The following is an 18241-nucleotide window of genomic DNA, read 5'->3' as shown; positions in this document are numbered from 1 at the left end:
AAGGTTTCAAGGTCCCGCACAGACACACACACACCACCTTGTCCTCCTTTCTCCCAGGCCCCAGACTGCATCCCTGTATGGCTCCCAGCCACCGGGGGTGCCACCCCTTGTTCAGAGCAAGTGTGTCATGTCACAGGCCCCAGCTCTACTCCGTGTATGGCAGCTACTATGCTGCCACTCGGCGAGCACTGCCAGCCACATTGAGCAGGGAGCCCGTGGTGTGCCAGTTGTTTAGTGGCAGAAGAAACACTTCTCTTAGCACGTTCAAAGGCTCGCTCAGGCTGCAACCCTAGGGGAGCAACAGGGGGCGTGACTGAACTAGACACCCCCCATGGCAGGAGGTAGAGCCAAAAAGGGGGGGGTGGAGACAGCAAGAAAGCTCTGAATTATTAAGGAATGACAGAAGACAGGTGGCTCACATGACCTCAGTGCTCTTGGGCATGTGCCCCTGGCAATGGGACACTGGCAGGCACAATGGCCTGTGCCAGGTCTCTTGCCCTCAGACAGAGCTTCCGCCTCTAGCCACTCCTACGTGCTGGCATCTTAGATTGCACCAGGGGCTGGAGGGTTCGCTAGGAATGGGTGCAAAGGTGCTCATAGGGCCTCGTCAGATCAAGCCCCCCTTACAGGGGCTGAGGCACTGAGGCACCCTCCAGTAGCAGCTGACTTGGCACAGGTCCTGGGTGCCCCACAGGCATTCAGACCACCGCAGCCAGAAGGTAAGGAGCAAAAGGAAAATCTGCTCCTCCTGCAGCATGGCGAGAGCTCCCCCACAGAGGACGTGCTCCTCTCTAGGCCCCACAAAATACTTTGGAGCCGCAGTAGCTCCACACAGCTGCCTCGAGTGCCCACTGCTCAAGCAAGGCATGTCACGTCTGTGTGGCCGAACGCTACAGAGCCTGCCCTTGGCTGGGACCCTGACAACACACAGCCTGGCAGATTCTTGTGTGGCATGATTCAATTTGCGTCGCCCACACGGTCTCGCTCTGGGGCAGTGGCGCCTACAGATATAATGACTCATGGACTTCTCAGAGACCCTCGGCACTGGCCCAAGCCATCTAAACCTGTCCCTGACGTCTGTCTCTTGAGGTTCCAGGGCTGTCTTCCTGCCCCCTGGCCAGCACGAGTCCTTCGAAAGCACAGACCTTCTATGGCTGAGCCCTGGGTTCCACACCCAGCACTTCGAACAAGAAACACCAGAAAGCTCACACTCTCACTGAGCCCCCCGAGTCTGTGGAGTGTGGGGATCAGGACTACCAAATTCCACTTGCCCGAGAGGCGGCCGAGGGCCAGAGGAGGGCTGCAAGGCGAGGCACGCAAAACTGTGATCTTCCCCTACCAGAGGAAAGCAAGGTGCTTCCCACAGTCCTGCTGATGCAAAGGGAATGGAGCATTTGTTCCCACTCACTGGCAGCCAGGCACATTATCGGGAATTGCTACTTCTATCTATCTGTGTCACGGCCTGGAGACTGGGACAATACCCCCACTGCACGTCCAGGCCAAGCAGGAAGATTTGAGAATGTGCTCAGGACATGCTGATCTCCTTTGCAGATGCACGGAGACCCCTTCTGCTCTGGTTCTCGTGAAATTTCAAGAGACACCACTGCAGAAGGCAGCTTTCATTTTCCTTTCAAAGCCCTTCCTAGCTGCTTGGTGCTCCAGCCTGGGATAGATCATTTCATTAACAAGGGTCCTTCACCATCTGCGTTCTCCTTGTGGCTTCCCCACTTACTACATACTTACTGTTTATTTCAAGTGCTGAAATCTTTGTGAAAATACGTATCCAGTAGGAAGAGTTTCTATTTCAATTATATTAGGACAGGCCAACTATTCAGGCACCTAACTTACTCTCTGCAAATGGGAGAGAGCACTGGACAAGAACACGTCTCTCCAGTTTCTAGATCGGGGCAGAGAGGACAGAGTAAGACGTGTGTGTGCAAGGCCAGCTATGAGGACAGAGCAGTGCCTTTCTCTGTCCACCACCACCACTCACCTCTTACACTAATAATCTCTGAAACCCATGGTTTCGAGGCCTGTGGCGCTATGGGCCAAATTCAAGTTCAAACAGAGAATGCCGCTTTCCTATATGGACATCTATAAGGCGCTATTCTAAGAGTGAAAGTGATCTAACTTCCATCTGTAACATAAACTCTGAGTTTATTGTTATCAGCGACAGTCTTCTTCCTGTCTTACTAAGAACTGGACATCATGGGGCCAGAGTGAGAGTTTAGACGGGAAGGAGATTGCTCTGCACACAGCTAACCGGGGGTTCAATTAGCAGTCAATTCCCTGGCCCCAACAAGAGTGATCTCTAAGCACAGAACCAGGAATAAGCCATAAACACTTCCGGGTGTGACCCAAACGCCCATCATCACCCCAAAAAATCAGATATCAGTGCCATTACTGTGATCCTTAAAGTTGTCTGGAATTGGGGGTCCAGCAAAATCTGTGCTTTAAAGGACAAGGCTGCACTGTCACTGGGACTCCAAGGCACCACAACCAGGTATGTGATTTCTGGCACGCCATGTTCAAGTCATCACTGGAACAATGACAAAAGGAAGGGAAGGGGAGAGCAGCGTGAAATTGTTGCTGCCAGTCCAAGTCAGACATGTTACTCTGTGGATGAGAATAACTGTGCAAAGGACAGTACAAATGGGAAACATGGCGGAAACACAGCCCACAGGGATAATCAGCATCTACCTGGTCAAATACTACCAAACACAATTCACAGAACTCCAAAACAATCAGCCATCATGGTGCCTGGAGAGGTGGAACAGTAGACCCAGCTTCAAGTCCTAGCACCACACTGGGTCCCCCAAATCCAGCTAGAAGTGACCCCTGAGCACAGAGACAACAGTAAGCTGAGCACTGCTGGGTGTGTCCCACAAACAGGTAGAAAATGGAATCAGATACCATGACCAGAGTGAGGTGTAGCCCAGAGGTTTGAGATGCTACTCAATGATGGAAAATCGGTCAGTATAATCCACCATATGAAGAAGGTAAGAAAAGACAGGACTGGGGCTGGAGAGATAGCACAGTGGGGAGGGCGTTTGCCTTGCACGTGGCCAACCCAGGTTCGATTCCCAGCATCCCATATGGTCCCCTGAGCACCACCAGGGGTAATTTCTAAGTGCATGAGCCAGGAGGAACCCCTGTGCATCGCTAGGTGTGACCCAAAAACAAAAAAAAAAAAGAAAAAACAGGACTGCTTGGTGGAGTACATGCCTAGCCTGCACAAGACCCCGATTTGGCTTTTTGTTTTGGGGGTAGGAGGAGTCACAATCATACAGTACTCAGGGCTTACTCCAGGCTCTGTGCTCAAGGGTGACTCCTGGAGGTGCTGAGGAATGAATAAGGCCGGGCTGCGTGCAAGGCCAGTGCCTTAAGCCCTATACTCTGCTCTGAGTTTGATTCCAGGCACCCCATGCCCTCCACCACCACCCTGCGTGAGGCCCTGGTGTTCCCTGTGCACGCCACAGCAGTGCTACCCCCTAATGTCCAGCCATTCTATCACTGCAGACCACAACAGGACTCTGCCACAGCTAGTGCCACAGACCAAAACCCAAAGCAACACAAAAGTCATGTCTGGAGAAGATACTCAACATTCCGAGGGCAGAGGTGCCAAATGGGTGGAGGGGATCAAAGGCACAGTCCAAGATACAAACAAAGGTTCCAGTACCAGTTTTTTTTCTGGAACCCAACCACTTACAATTTATTTATTTATTTTTAAATTTTTATTAGTGAAACACCATGAGGTAGAATTGTAGACTTACAAATTTTTGTGCTTGGGTTTTAGTTATACAATGATCCAGTATCCATACCTCCACCAGTGCCCATTTCCACCACCAATGATCCCAGTATCCTTCCCACCCCCCCCCCCACCAACCCCCCCATCCCACCCTGCCTCTGTGGCAGGGCATTCACTTCTGTTCTCTCTCTCCTTTTGGGTGCTGTGGTTTGCAAAAGAAGCATTGAGTGGCAATCATGTTTGGTCTATAGTCTACTAAGCAGCTGGTGGGAGCCAGAGTGACAGTAGTGGGAAGGGCTCTTGCCTTGTATACAACCGACCTGGGTTAGATCCCTGGCACCCCATATGGTCCACCAAGCCTGCCAGTAATGGTCCAAGTGCAGAGATGGTTTTTTGACTGGCCCCAAAACAAAGAAACAGAACTTGAACCACCTGGTGAGCACAAGAATACTGTTTATCTGAAAGTCTCTGAGAACACTGGAGATGGGGCTCAAGTGGTGAAGCACAGGCAAAACCCTTGGTTCCATCCCTGCCACCTGTGGTCTGTAGAGCCTTGTACATGGCTGACCCCATATGGTCCACTGGCTGTCCACACAACAACATAGCAAGACATTTATTTTAACAAACAACTGCTAAGAGAGTAGACCTTAAAAGTGCTCATCACAAGAAATAATTTTTTAATCATGTTGCTCTACAACCAGATGTAAATGTTACACAGTTACAGTGACATATTAATTTTAAAAATAGGACTAATGGGGGCCAGAGTGATATTACAGTGGGTAGGGTATTGGCCTTGTACATGGCTGACCCCATATGGTCTACTGAGCCATACCAGCTTTAGAAGTAAACCCCGAGCACCACCAGATGTCATCCTCAAGCCCCCCAAAATAATAATAATTTAAAGATAAAAGTAATAAGAAAGGCGAACAAATGGTCTCAACGTGAAGATGGTATAGCTGTGTTCACATGAAATCACATATAATCTATAGGAACAAACTTCTCATAAGTGAGGTTTACAAGTTGCAGGTCATAGGATCAACATGCAAATGTCTCTCCACTATTAGGGATTGTATGGGTACAGTGATAAACCAGCATACATTCATCTAACTTGCTTTTCACATATGAACAAAAGCAGCCCACTAGAGGTAGTCGAGAAGAATCCTTTCAACACAGAATTCTAGAGAACTGTATACCCACGTACACACCGTCTCCTCTGCAATGTTAAGACTTTGAGTGCAACCTTCCACAAAAATGAGCTCCAAGTGGAACCTATTTTTATATAAACTGAAAAACCTTTGGAAGATAATGTAGCAGAAGATATTTGAGCCCTGTGACCTAGTGAAGAGTTCTTTGTGGGGGGACACCTGGTGACGTTGAGGGGGTTAGTCCTGGCTCTGCACTCAGGAATCATTCCTGGCGGTGCTCAGGGGACCACATGGGATGCTAAGGATTGAACCCGGGTCGCCCACATGCAAGGCAAGTACCTCACCTGCTGCACTATTGCTTTGGTCCCTAGTGCGGAGTTATGACAGGGTGCCAAAGGTACAATCCATAAAAAGACAAAAGCAATAAATGAAACCCATCAGAATGGAAACTTTTGACTTGATAAAAAAATTAATTGATTAGCAAAAACCCCTCCATGGTAAAAAGCATAAAAGGAACCAGGAACACATTTATATGTCAATCCCTGACACTGCAGAAATAAAGAGGAATACGAAAGACTGGGACAAAGTTTGAATCCTGCTGCAGCTGAGTACTGAAAGCTCCACACTGCCATGTCAGCGTTCAGTGCAGCCCGGCGGACCACAGGGCTGTGTTAACTAGAATAATACTTGTACTGAGAGGAGGAGAGGAAGGAAACTTGTGTTTTTTCTTTTTATTCATTTTTTGGTTGCTATGCACTCAGGAATTACTTCTGATGGCGGTTGAAGGACCCTAGGGGACCTGAGGATTGAATCCAGGATTGAATCCCATGCAAGGCAAACGCACTACCTGCTGTACCACCAGAGGCCCTGGAAATTTGTTTCTTGAAAACAGGAGCTGAGTCTCCAGAGATATAGAATGGAGCCCTTGAGGCATCTAGCCTCCCAAACCTTTAAGTTTTTCTGGGCATTCCTTCCTGAAACCTGACTTGTAACAGTCATTGGTTACACCGCTCTGGGGGAGCTTTTTCAGAGAGCAGCCAGCAGGAACAAAGGCCGGGTGAGGGCTGTTCTGGAGGAGTAGGGCTTGTTTTCTCCCCAACACTTGGAACATTTGCTGAGTCAGCAAAGCTGCTCCTGCAAAATAGAGCTGGTGAGAGAGAGTTTCTAACTTGTGCCCAACCACATTTGTCAGTGTTAGGTAACTCTGCTCCTATTAGGACCCGGGTTTCAACAGATGTGAAAAGGATTCATATCAGGACTAAAGAAACTCTCAAAACTTCATAATCAAACAAAACACTGATAACTCGTTTGAAACAGACAAAAGAGTGGCCAGAGAGCTAGTACAATGGGTAAGGTGCTTCCCTTGCACATAACTGATCAGGGTTCAATTCCCAGCGCCCTAGGCGATCCCTTGAGCACCACCAGAAGTAATCCCTGAATGAAGAACCAGGAATAAGCCCTGAGCGCAGTCAGATGTGGCCCAACCTCTCTCCCAGCCCCCACCAAAAATAGAAAACATTCTAAAGAGATGAAGAAGGACTGAAGAGATACCACAAAGAGCTAGTGGCCATGCCCTGCATGTAAAAGCCGGACACCAATGGGATTGACCCCAAAAGCAATGCGCCGAGAGTAGCCCTGCTGGATGTTGACCACAAAAATAATAACAGGGTTGGAGAGATAGTGCAGCAGGCAGGGTGCTTGCCTTGAATGCAGCCGGCCTGCGTTCGGTCTACAGCACCCCATAGGTCCCCCAAGCCCATCAGGAGTGATTCCTGAGCAGAGTCAGGAGTAAGTCAGGAGTAAGCTCAGCACTGCTGGGTGTGGCTCTAAAGAAAGAAAAAATAAAAATAAATAATACTATGAGGAAACATTTTACTAAAGAAGACATACAGACATCAACCAAGGATATGGAAACAGATTCAGTAGCAGTACCCATCATTGCAACCAACGCATATTAAAACCGTGATGAGACACCATCACATTCCTATTAGAATGGAGCCAAATTTGCTTGTGTTTGGGGCCACACTCAGCGGTGCTCAGAGTTTACTCCTGGCTCTGTTTTCAAGGATCAGTTTCTGCGGGTTCAAGGACCATATGTGGTACCAGTGATTAAATTCGGCTTAGCAGGGTGCAAGGCAAGAGTACTATCTGCTGTGCCATCTCCCTGGACCCGAGAATGGCCCAGATTTTGAAAGGATCAATGGAATCCCTGTCTTTTTCCTGATCCAAAGCAGGAAGCAATCATGGCTGAAAGGCCCAGGTGGAAAGATCTGGGGTACCACCTTCCTGTCACACATCCTGGAATACCACCAGGAACTAATGCCCACTTGCTCAGTGAGGAGGCAGCTCAAGTTCCAGGGCTGCCAGCAGCACAGTCCCACACCAGCTGGCGCAGAGCAGCTCTGGAGGCTGGAATCATTCCACTTTCCGCCTCCTGCTGGACACCTTGATCTGGGGCCCGCCTGGGTCAGTCTAGATGATCTTAGTTTCACATCTTGAAGTACATCTACAAAGGCACCTTTCAAATATAGTTGAATTGACAGGGGGCTGTTGAGGGAGCATCTTTGGGCAGAAATCATCACCGTGGACAATGGAAGCCACGAAGGGATTTGGGCAGAAGATGGACATGGCTCTTTGCAGCTACTTTTTGGGGAAGACACAGTTGGAAACAGTAGAACAAGAATCAATGGGACCTGCAGGAGGCACTGGCCAACAACTGTTCGCAGAGAGCCTCTGGAGAAAGGTGAAAGCTAATGGTTCAGCTAAATAGGGACCTAAGAAGCATCAGATAATGCAAGAGAAGAATGGATGATTTGTGTGTCCTCCAGAGAACTTGGGTGACTATTCATCAGGGTGACTATCATCCTCTTTTGTTTGTTTTGAGCCCACACCCGCTGTGCTCAGGGCTTATTCCTGACTCTGGGCTCAGGGATCACTCCTGGCAGGGCTCCGGGGAACATATGGGTGGGGGCAGGTGATCTAACCCTCATTGGCCATGTGGGAGGCATGTGCCCTATCTGCTGTACTATCCTTTAAGAGATATGAAATCAGAACTGAAAAATGTGTGATCATTTCATGGCAGAATGAAAAGCAGCGGGAGCAAAGCATTTTGAAGTTTCCCCTTTTGTCAGCAGCAACAGCAAAAGATCCCACTTACAATCGCCCCAAAAAGCCACACAACTAGGGACCTATAACCAGGGGCTAGTATAAGAAATCTCAGGTACAGAGGCTAAGGTGCTTGCTTTGCACCTGGCCAATCTGGGTTCAATGCCGGGCACTACACAGGGTCCCCCAGCCCAGTCAGGAGTAAGCCCTGGGCACTGCAGGGTGTAATCCCCCACCCCACGCCCAGCCTACCAAAAATAAAAGAGAGACAAGAAGGAAAAGAAAACCCAAAAGCCGTGACAGTGCTGGAGAGAAGTACAGAAGTAATACGCTTGTTGCCTTGCACTTCCAATGCAGCTCTTCAGCACCACCAGGAGCACAAAGCCAGAACTAAACCCTGGGCACAGCCAAGTGTGTGTGGGGAAAAAAAAAACAGGAAAGAAAGAAAATCTAAAACCCAGAGTTACGGTACATCGGGTATGGCGCCCACCTTGCATGCGGCTGACCCAGGTTCGGTGCGACCCCAGGCACCTCATACTATCCTCCAAGCCCCATCAGGAGTAATCCCTAAAATCAGAGCCAGGAGTAATCCCTAAGATCAGAGCCAGGAGTAATCCCTAAGCGCCACTGGGTGTGGCTGCAAAAAAAATCCAAAAGCCTTGAGATAATACGGATTAAGTAAAGTGCTTGTCTCCCACGCAGACAATTCCATTTCAATCCCTGGCAGATGGATGACAGGCCTCCCCTGTGCAGTACCAGGAGAAATCCTGGAGGAGCACGCCATGAGGACCACAGGTGAAAGCAAAAAGTGAAACAAGTGTCAGTTGGGATTGGGACTAAATAGAGAAATAGATTGTTCTGCACTTGGCGACCCAATTTCGGTCCCTCACAAGTTTCCTCAGCAGTGTGGCAGTGAGTGATCCCTGAATCCAGTCAGATGTCGTCCCCGCACAGAAAGAAACCAAAAATCTACGTCTTGCTTGTCGGGTCCCCTATGTGGCTCAAAAAGGTGGAATGCATGTAAAATATGTGGGTTTGACATATAGAACCTGGGTTCAACCCCCCAGTGTTGCATCGTTCCTCCAGCACCACCGGAAGTGATGCCCCTTCCGAAAAAGGTGTCCGGTTTAGGAGTGTGAACACCGGAGTAGAGGACTAGGCTGTGGTGCCGTTACTTCCTGGGCGTCCTGAAGCGCAGCCAGCAGCGACCTGCGGCTATTGAGCACGTGACACGGCTGCGCGGCGATTTCATCTTTATCCAGGGAACGTGAGTGAAACGGGAGGAAAGACGGCACACCAAATGCAAGCCGCACATCGCGTCCCCCGTGGCGTGTGCGTTGAAAGGATATTTTGAATCTGGTGAGCTACCGAGTGTGCTATCGGAGTCAGCGTCACCGTTTTCCTTTTTACCGCCCCCGCCCCCACGGCCCGCACTCTATTGCTATTGGCCAGCGCCTCTCGCCGCCTGGGAACCACAAACGGCATCCGGCCGCCTGTGTACGTTCCTGTACCCCGCCCAGTGGCTCAGATTTTCAGGAGGGGCCGGCCGAGGAGCACCCGGGCCCAGCGGGGTGAGGAGCGGCGACCAACGCCCCGGCCCGCCCAGAGGGGCGAGCGCTGCGGACAGCGGCGGCCACCACGCCCACGCCCAGAGGCCCCGGCCCGCGGGCCCCACCGCGCACGCGCTCTCAGCCCGAGCCGCGCGGGCGGGGCGAGTCCCCCGACGCAGGCGCGCGCGGAGGCGCCAGCCAATGGGCTCGCTGGGGACGCCCGCGCGCCTCCGGCTCCGGCCCGCCCCCGCACGCAACGGGCGGCGCAGCGAGGGGCGTGTCCTAGCGGCGCGGCCTGACGGCGCGGCGGCCCCGGGTCCGGCCGGTTCCTCCGCCTCGGCACACGCGGCGCGCGGTGTGCGCGGGGCAACATGGCGGACTCGGAAGGTGAGGGTCGGCCGCGCGGCGGGCTGCGCCCACGGCCGGCGGGAGAGCCGCGCGGGCGGTCACGGCCGACGGGCCCGGGTCGGCGGCGGCCCCCGCCGCCCCCGGCCGGCCCCTCGGCGCCCGGCCTCCCGCCGGCCTGGCCCCTCGGCCGGGGCTCCGCCGCTGCGGGCCGGTGGGCGAGGGGGCCGGGCGCGGGCCGTGACGCCGGAGCCCGCCCCGCGGGAGTCCCGGCCGCCGCGCGCCGCTTCCCGCCCCGCGCCGACGGCAGGAAGGGGCCGGGGGAGCGGCGGGCCCGAGGGGGCGCGGGGGCCCGACGGCCCCGGGGGCCGCGGCGGCGGGAGTGAGGCGAGCGGTCGCGGCTGGAAGTTCGGGCGGGCCGCGGCGCGTGCGACAAGTTGCGCGCGGCCGCGGCCACGTGGTGAGGCGGCATGGAGGCGACACGTGCGGCGCGATGGCTTGCCTCTGCCCGCCGCCCGCCCGGCCGCCTTGGTTTTGCGCGGGAAGTCTGAGTGGCGGCGCTTTGCTCTTTCAGTCTCTGTGGTGCCGAAGAAGCACAAGAAGAAAAAGGAGCGGAAGTCTGTGCCCGACGAAGACGTTGCTGTGAGTAGCGATCGGCTGCGCTCGCGCCGAAAAGCTGCGTCCTTGGGGCCCGTCGCCGCCACTGGACGCTCGGGCCGCGATGGCTGGTTCTTCGGTAGAAACGTCTTGACCCCCACCGCGCTGGGATTGGCTTTTGGCCCAGCCCGCCGCCTGGTTCCCGTCACCTTCCCGGGAACCAGGTTCAGTTTGGTCCCTTGGAGGCCTAGTACAGACTCGTAGAGCGCCCCTTTTCTAGCTAAAGAGAATTCCGTGGTCCTGATGGACTTGTTCCCAGTCAACTGGGCCGCTAATAAAGTGTGTTTTTCTCCCGTGGAAGGAAATCCAACACGCTGAAGAATTCCTTATCAAGCCCGAATCCAAAGTAGCTCAGCTGGACACGTCTCACTGGCCTCTGTTGCTAAAGGTAGGTCTGCCTTAAGGGTTGAGGTCTGTTTGTGGACGGTTTGCTTTTTGCGCATAGTTGATGAGTGCTGGGGCGCACATCCTTGCTGTGGAAAGGAGTGACTGGTGGCCCAGCAGAAAGCAGGCTTCACCCAGGCCTCAGGAAATAGGGGTTGAGTTTCACGATGAATAACATTTGTTCGAGTTCAGAACTTAACTGCCTTCCAGGCTGTGCAGCTGTGTGCCTCACTCTTGGGTCAGGACAGCATCAGTGCTCCAGAGCTTGGTCTTGGAAGCCTCGTTAATTAGGGTCAGACCCAGTGTGATCTGTGGCCAGCCAATTAAGCTCTCCGGGGCTACTTGCTCAGAACAACTTCTCCCAGGAAGGCAAACTGAGGGCTACGGGAGGCAGTTTGATCCAGGAAAACGTTTTATCTACGGACTATAGCAGATTCTCAGGAAATCATTAGCGGATTTATTGGATTGAGATCCTGCTAGTTGGGTTGAGCTTGAAAGTCCACAAGTGACTGGCTTCCTGGGAGGTTGATTACCAAAGGTTTTGGCAGAGAAAGTTGCTGGAGTACCCACGTGTGACATCACAGTGAGCAGAGCAGATGAGTCTAAGTGTCAGATTTGCTTGCGGGTGTCAGCGTTGTTGAGTGGGGTCTGCCACTGAGAGAGAAGCTGGCTTTGGATTTAGGCCTCCCGGGCACCAGGTAAGCAAGGTCTTGGTGATGTGGAATTCAGGTCTCCCGGTGGACATAGTTCAAGGAAGGGATTTACTGTGCTGAGTACTGCGGTATCAAGTGAGCTAGCTGTTTTTGCAGATTGCACTTCTAGATAAGTAGAGAGCCAGGGAAAGAAGGGGTGGGAAGGTGCTGAGACAAGAGCAGAGAAAGGAACATCACTTGTCTGTATTTCTGTGCAGTTGTTTTTTTTCTTTCCTTTTCGGGTCACACCTGGCGGTGCTCAGGGGACCCTATGGGGTGCTGGGAATCAAACCCAGGTCGGGCTGCGTGTAAGGCAAACGCCCTACCTGCTGTGCAATCGCTCCAGCCCTGTGTTTGTCTTTTGTCCTAAGAAATCTAAACTGTTCCATACTCACAACATGCCCGGTGTGAGCATAGTTGGTTCTGTGGAACTCCAGAAAGTCTCGAGGGGTGGTGATTGGTCTTACTTTGGACTAGTAAGCTGGGACCTTTTTCCAGCATGTTGTGGCAGTGAAGCGTAGGAAGGGATGTCCAGTTTATAGACCCAGATGCTTACAGTGTCATGCTGATGACACTGCTATGTTTGACATGTTAATGGCCTATGACATTTCTCCTGTGTTGTGATTGTTTTCTAGAACTTCGATAAGCTAAATATAAGGACAACACACTATACCCCGCTTCCCTGTGGTTCAAACCCTCTGAAGAGGGAGATTGGGGACTACATCAGGTAAGTAAGCATATGGGGAGCCCGGTTCTTTCAAGCCCTTTCACCTGTGCTGGTTTCTGTTGGGTTGAGGGCTGTACCCAGTGGTGCTCAGGGCTTCTTCCTAGCTGTATACTCTGGCTCCATGCTCACTCTTGGCGGGGCTTCTGAGGCCCAGTGTGTTGCCAGCGATCAAAACCAGCTCGGTTGCATGCAAGTCAAGCACCTTCCCTCTCCTGCAGCCCTCCAACATTTCGGTAGCACTGTCCTAGATGTGTAACCTGCACCACTATGAACACTCCTGGGCTTCAGATTGTTTCTCTGTTCGTGGGCGAGCGAGCAGTGCAAGTCATTTCTTCGCCATTCCAGAACAGGTTTCATTAATCTCGACAAGCCCTCCAACCCCTCTTCCCATGAGGTGGTAGCCTGGATTCGACGGATACTTCGGGTAGAAAAGACTGGGCACAGTGGTACTCTGGATCCCAAGGTGACTGGCTGTTTAATCGTGTGCATAGAACGAGCCACTCGCTTAGTGAAGTCACAACAGAGTGCAGGTACGTGGAAGGTCCTTTCTCTTCCTGTTCTCTTTCCCTTTTGCATTTGATTGTAGTGATTTCTCCCTGGCAGGGGAGTGGAATTCCGGGTTGGGGCTACTCGGTTCAGTGTGGCTTCTACCCTGCCAGATTGCCGGCCACCCTCCTCTTGGAGTGCCGGGGCAAGACACGGAGCTCGCACAGCTGACTGCTATTGCTAGCACTGCCGTGCCAAGTCCTGCCCAAGTTCCCGTGCTAGGCGCCTCAGACTCCCTACTCGGTCTCCTGTGCATTTGAGGGGTGTGTCTTCATTCCTTGCCCACCGCACCCCCATGAAATCGGTGTGAGGTGCACTCGTTGGTCTGCTTTCCTGCTGCCCGAGCTGGGCGTGATGGGAAGGAGCAGCTGTGGGAGGAAAACAGCAAACTCAGCGGCGTGCCTGACTACTCTTTGATCCCTTTTCAGGCAAAGAGTATGTGGGGATTGTCCGGCTGCACAATGCTATTGAAGGGGGGAGCCAGCTTTCTAGGGTAAGTGCTGATGCAGGGAGACTGCCTTGGAGGGCATAAAGGAGTTAGGGCCATTGTCAGAACCCTCCCATGGCCTTCTGCTCTGCAGATGGGCCCTTTGATGCTGCATGCGCGGCCAGGCTTTGAGAATGTTGGCTTTGCTTTCAGGCTCTGGAGACTCTGACAGGTGCCTTATTCCAGCGCCCCCCGCTTATAGCCGCAGTCAAGAGGCAGCTCCGGGTACGCACCATCTACGAGAGTAAGATGCTCGAGTACGACCCGGAGAGGCGATTAGGTGGGTCTTTGGGACTCAGTGTGGGCGTGGCTCGCGGGGAGCTCTGGGTTTCTTGGCCAGGACGCGGCTGCACTGGAAAGTACATGTAGTGTTCCTCTGTCTCAGGGATCTTCTGGGTGAGCTGTGAGGCCGGCACCTACATTCGCACACTGTGTGTGCACCTGGGGTTGTTGCTCGGCGTCGGTGGTCAGATGCAGGAGCTTAGGAGGGTCCGCTCCGGAGTCATGAATGAAAAGGTAGGCGGGCAGGGGCAGTGCTGAGGGGAACGAGCCAGCACCCAGCACTCACTTTTGCCCGTGCTGGGCTTACACAGCTTCATGGCCTGCTACAGGCATGAACCAGAGTCTTGGACTTCCCTGTTCTGGTAATTTACCTTAGGGACGGTAACACATGGGCTGGAGGAGGTGATTAGGTAGAAGGTATTTCTCTTCATTTCCCATTGAAACAGATGAACTGTGGGGTGCCAGAAGAGGGCGCATGTGAGTCTGAGACTCAAGACTGGCAGGTTCAAACAAGCAGACAACGCGCCGCTCAGTTGAGCGGGGACTGGGTGGTTTGAGAGGGGGCACTGCCTGACACTCATCGGTGACTTTCCAGGACCACATGGTGACCATGCATGATGTGCTCGATGCGCAATGGCTGTATGACAACCACAAGGACGAGAGCTACCTGCGGCGAGTCATTTTCCCCTTGGAGAAGCTGCTGACGTCGCATAAGCGGCTGGTCATGAAGGATAGCGCGGTATAACTGGGCACCGGGTTTCTCATGGAAGGCGGAAGCGTTTTAACACTTGCTTCCGTCAAAGCCGAGCATGCTACAGTGGGGGAACACTGGTGATAGGGTGGTACATGAAGCTGTGATTGACAGTATTTTAAGTCACCAGAGGCTTGGGAAAGTTAGGAAGATAATAAACATTCCTTTGAAAATTGGTCCCAGGGTGCTGGAGAGAATATGGGGCCTCAGGCACTGGCCTGGAGTCCAGTTGGATTCTAGCGCCTCATGCTCCCCCAAAGTACTGCTGAGTGTGGCCCAGCCCGTCTATAAAGAAAAGGTTTGTCCCGTTGTCTAAGTGAACTTCACTCAGACTCCTATAAACACGGTGCCTGAATTTCCCAGAGGTTCTGTGTGTGCGGGGTCTGCCCGTGAATGGTGGGTGGCTCCAGCCTTCTGGCCCTTTGCCCACGGCCCTGGTGCCCCTCCGTGCCGTCGGGGGTGGCAGGCCTCATGGGGTGTCATCTCTGCAGGTGAATGCCATCTGCTATGGGGCCAAGATCATGCTTCCTGGTGTGCTTCGCTATGAGGATGGCATCGAGGTCAATCAGGAGATCGTGGTTATCACCACCAAGGGGGAGGCCATCTGCATGGGTGAGTCTCCGGCCTTACTCCGAGCCCCAAAGTGCATTCCATTCCCTGTGCGGCCGAGCCCTGAGCCTGAGGTGGGCCGTCCTGTGAGGTGGTTCTTTCCTCTGGCTCCTGCCCCCAAGAAAATCGGGGCCTGGGACTAGGGATCCAGCTCCCGACTGAGGAGCTGAGATTGGCTAAGAGGTGCTGGCGTGTGGCTGTGCCGCGTGCCTATAATGCTGAACTGGCTGAGTTGTCTTTTGGGGACTTCGTTGTTGGGGCTTCTAAGTGCTGCTCCCCACCGTGCTAGGGTCCCATGGGGGCACATGCACTGCGTTGGGTGTCAGGTGTGGGTCAGCCCCTGTACAGGTGCCCCCGCCCCTCACTTGGTAGGTAAATTTGGGGGCTTTTAGAGGCTTAATCCCTGCAACAAAGCAGTTCCTCCGCAAGCATGTTCTTGGCAGAAGCAGCCTCAGATTTAAAGCTGGGTTGCTGTGTATGAGTCGGGGCCTCACTTTGGGGGTGCAGCCTGCCTCTATAGCCATTCTCTGAACTTCCCACGTCTACAGCCATTGCACTCATGACCACGGCAGTGATATCCACCTGTGACCATGGCGTCGTGGCCAAGATCAAGCGAGTGATCATGGAGAGAGACACTTACCCTCGGAAGTGGGGCTTAGGGCCAAAGGTCAGTGCGCCGGGTGTGTGTTGTGGGCTTCTATTCCCGACATGTGCATGTGAGCTGTGCCCATTTGTAGTTATTAGGGCTGTGCTGCCTGGCCTCACTCTGTGTGTGTGTGTGTGTGTGTGTGTGTGTGTGTGTGTGTGTGTGTGTGTGTTGGGGGGGGTGTGCACCTGTAGGTGGTTGCCAGGGCTGTGCTGCCTGGCCGTGCTGGCGTGTGTGCGCGTGTGCACGCCTGTGTGTGGTTGCCAGGGCTGTGCCGTGTGGCCCCGCTGGGATGTGTGCTGCAGAGGCTGAGTTGTGGAGGCTCCACAGAGGAACAAGCCCCCTGGAGGCGCAACCCTGTGTGCCGACATCACTCTTACCTTGGGACCTTGCTTCCAGGCGAGTCAGAAGAAGCTTCTGATCAAGCAGGGGCTCTTGGATAAGCACGGCAAGCCCACGGACAGCACCCCTGCCTCATGGACCCAGGACTACGTGGACTACAGGTGAGTCTGGTGGGAGGGCAGGCCAAGGGCGGCGGGCCTTGCCGGCAGACGGTTATCCCTTTCTAGTCTGGCATAGGGGACTCTAGAGGGAGTCAGTCTGCGAAAACAAGTGGTAAGATCTGCTTCTGCCTAGCTTGTGCCTACTGGTGGCTCTGGACTTGCCAAACACGCTTGCACTGGGGGCTCCGTGAGCCCTCACCGCTCTGCCGCCTCTTCTCTGTTTGCAGCGACTCAGGGAAGAAAGAGGCAGCACCCGGAGCAGTGGCAGCCCCGCCAGTGCCTCCTGGTGATGGAAAGGTCCAGAAGGTGAGTGACCTGGTTTGCCTCCTGCCTGTGTGCCTGGGGGTGGTGAGGCGGCAGCTGGCACTGGACTGACCGTGGTGTCCCGGCCCTACTGCTGTGGGTCTCCCTGACCTAGTCAGGAATGGGGTTGACTGGAAGCCTGGCACTTTGTCTGTTCACCTCAGCGGAAGCGCGAGAGTGAAAGTGATGACTCCCCAGCAACTACACCAGTGGTCAAGAAAGAAAAGAAGAAGAAGAAGGACAAGAAGGCCAAGGAAGCTGTGGAGATGGTGGATGAGCCGGGAGATGGGGTGTGTAGGGGCATGTACATGGCCCGTGGGCTCCCTTAGTCCTGGAGGGTCCCCCAGCTCAGCCCAGAAACTGCTGCCCTGTACTCTGGTGTGGCTGGCAGGTGGGCAGTGTGTGAACCAGATGCAGTTCCCCCAGAGAAACCCAGAAAGCTTGGGACTTTGGGGCGGGGGTATGTCGGGCCCCAAATCCTCTCTCATCCTGCCAACCCAAGTGACTAGACGTGTGTCCATGGCTGTGCAGATCGCTGAGCATGCTTGCTCTTCCCCCACCCCCTTAGGACAGTGATGGCGTAAAGAAGAAGAAGAAGAAGAAGAAAATCAAAACCGAAGTGGTTTCCAAGTAGCGCGGACTATCCAAGCGCTGGGTCAGCGGGGAGAAGAAACGAAAGCCTTACCGAAAACAGTTCCTTAGGTGGTTGAGGGCATAGGACCTAGGGCCTTCTGGCACGTTCTAGCCACCGGGAGACCTTGCCGGTCAGATCTGCTGTGGCCAGCCGACCCCATCCTGTTTTAGGGCATGGGTGGAGGAGGCACCGTCTACACGGCCTTGCCCGCGTCCCCGTCTTGATACGAAGTTTGTAAAAATGAGATGGTCAATGAAATGATGCGGAGCCCTCGGTGATCCAGAGTTGGACTGGATAATGCTCCTAGGCTGCGGGAAGTGTTCGTCATTCTGTGAGGAACATGAGCCCCACTTCCAGTCACGGTTCTGAGGTGAACTTGGCCCTTTGGACCTAGCTCTCTGCAGATGCTTGATGCTAGCATCACCCCAGAAGCCACAGTCCCCGTCTCCTTTACCCTTATCAGCTGTTAAAGGAAGAAATAGTTACTGGGAGAAGACTTGTCATTTTGACCTAATAAACGAAGAGTTTTTTTAAAGTATTCCTGCTAGTTTTCCTGGTGGTTGGCGAACATTCCAAACCTAGGGACCCTCTGGTATGCTACACGTGGCGTGCATACTTGGTTCGCTTCATCCTTTAACATTTACCTTGGGGATCTGGGAATCCAGTACACCCCCCGTAGATGGAATGGGAGGCCTAGATCCAGAGCACTTCATTTTGGGGCGGGGGGGGAGTGTCACCACGTGGCCCAGATCGTGAGGACAAGCGGCACCCTCAGACTTGGAGGTTGAGTTTTCTCCCTCCCTGTGGCACCCCAGGGTCTCAGCGGGTGCTTGCCCCCAGGAGAGTGGAGGAGCAGGAGCCAAGAGCGGAACCATGAGTGAGGGTGTGTCCTAGGCACACACGTGGGGCCAGCCAGGTGCAGAGGTGTTCTGAAGACCCAATTGTCTGAAGAAGCTGGAGCAAGCAGCTGGGGAATGAGGGCAGGGCTCAACTAGACTCTTAGGAGGCAAAACCAGCTGTGCTGGTCCCACGGGCACACACAGGATCTACACAGCAGGCACAGCTGTGCCCCTCTGGAAGCTCCGTCATTACTGGAACTCGAACCACATTTACAACCTACGCTGTCA

At 53.6% G+C, this 18241-nt stretch overlaps 1 protein-coding gene and 1 non-coding gene across 2 annotated transcripts; both read left to right on the top strand.

Moving 5' to 3' along the window:
* Positions 1-9816: 9816 nt before the first annotated feature.
* DKC1 (dyskerin pseudouridine synthase 1) lies at positions 9817-17637 on the top strand. Its single transcript, XM_056128849.1, has 15 exons — positions 9817-9935; positions 10468-10535; positions 10852-10938; positions 12262-12353; positions 12699-12883; positions 13328-13392; positions 13540-13666; positions 13772-13902; positions 14264-14407; positions 14911-15031; positions 15577-15695; positions 16074-16177; positions 16405-16483; positions 16645-16770; positions 17049-17637. Exons 1-15 carry the CDS (start codon positions 9920-9922, stop codon positions 17112-17114), a joined length of 1530 nt encoding a protein of 509 aa, XP_055984824.1. The 5' UTR covers positions 9817-9919; the 3' UTR covers positions 17115-17637.
* On the top strand, positions 16220-16348 carry LOC130037184 (small nucleolar RNA SNORA56). The gene has a single exon (XR_008794474.1). It is a non-coding gene; the product is annotated as a small nucleolar RNA SNORA56 (small nucleolar RNA).
* Positions 17638-18241: the final 604 nt, after the last annotated feature.

The sequence above is a fragment of the Sorex fumeus genome, unplaced genomic scaffold (assembly GCF_029834395.1).
Source record: "Sorex fumeus unplaced genomic scaffold, SorFum_2.1 ptg000070l, whole genome shotgun sequence".
NCBI classification, from domain to species: domain Eukaryota; kingdom Metazoa; phylum Chordata; class Mammalia; order Eulipotyphla; family Soricidae; genus Sorex; species Sorex fumeus.
This window is presented reverse-complemented; position numbering and strand designations above follow the sequence as displayed.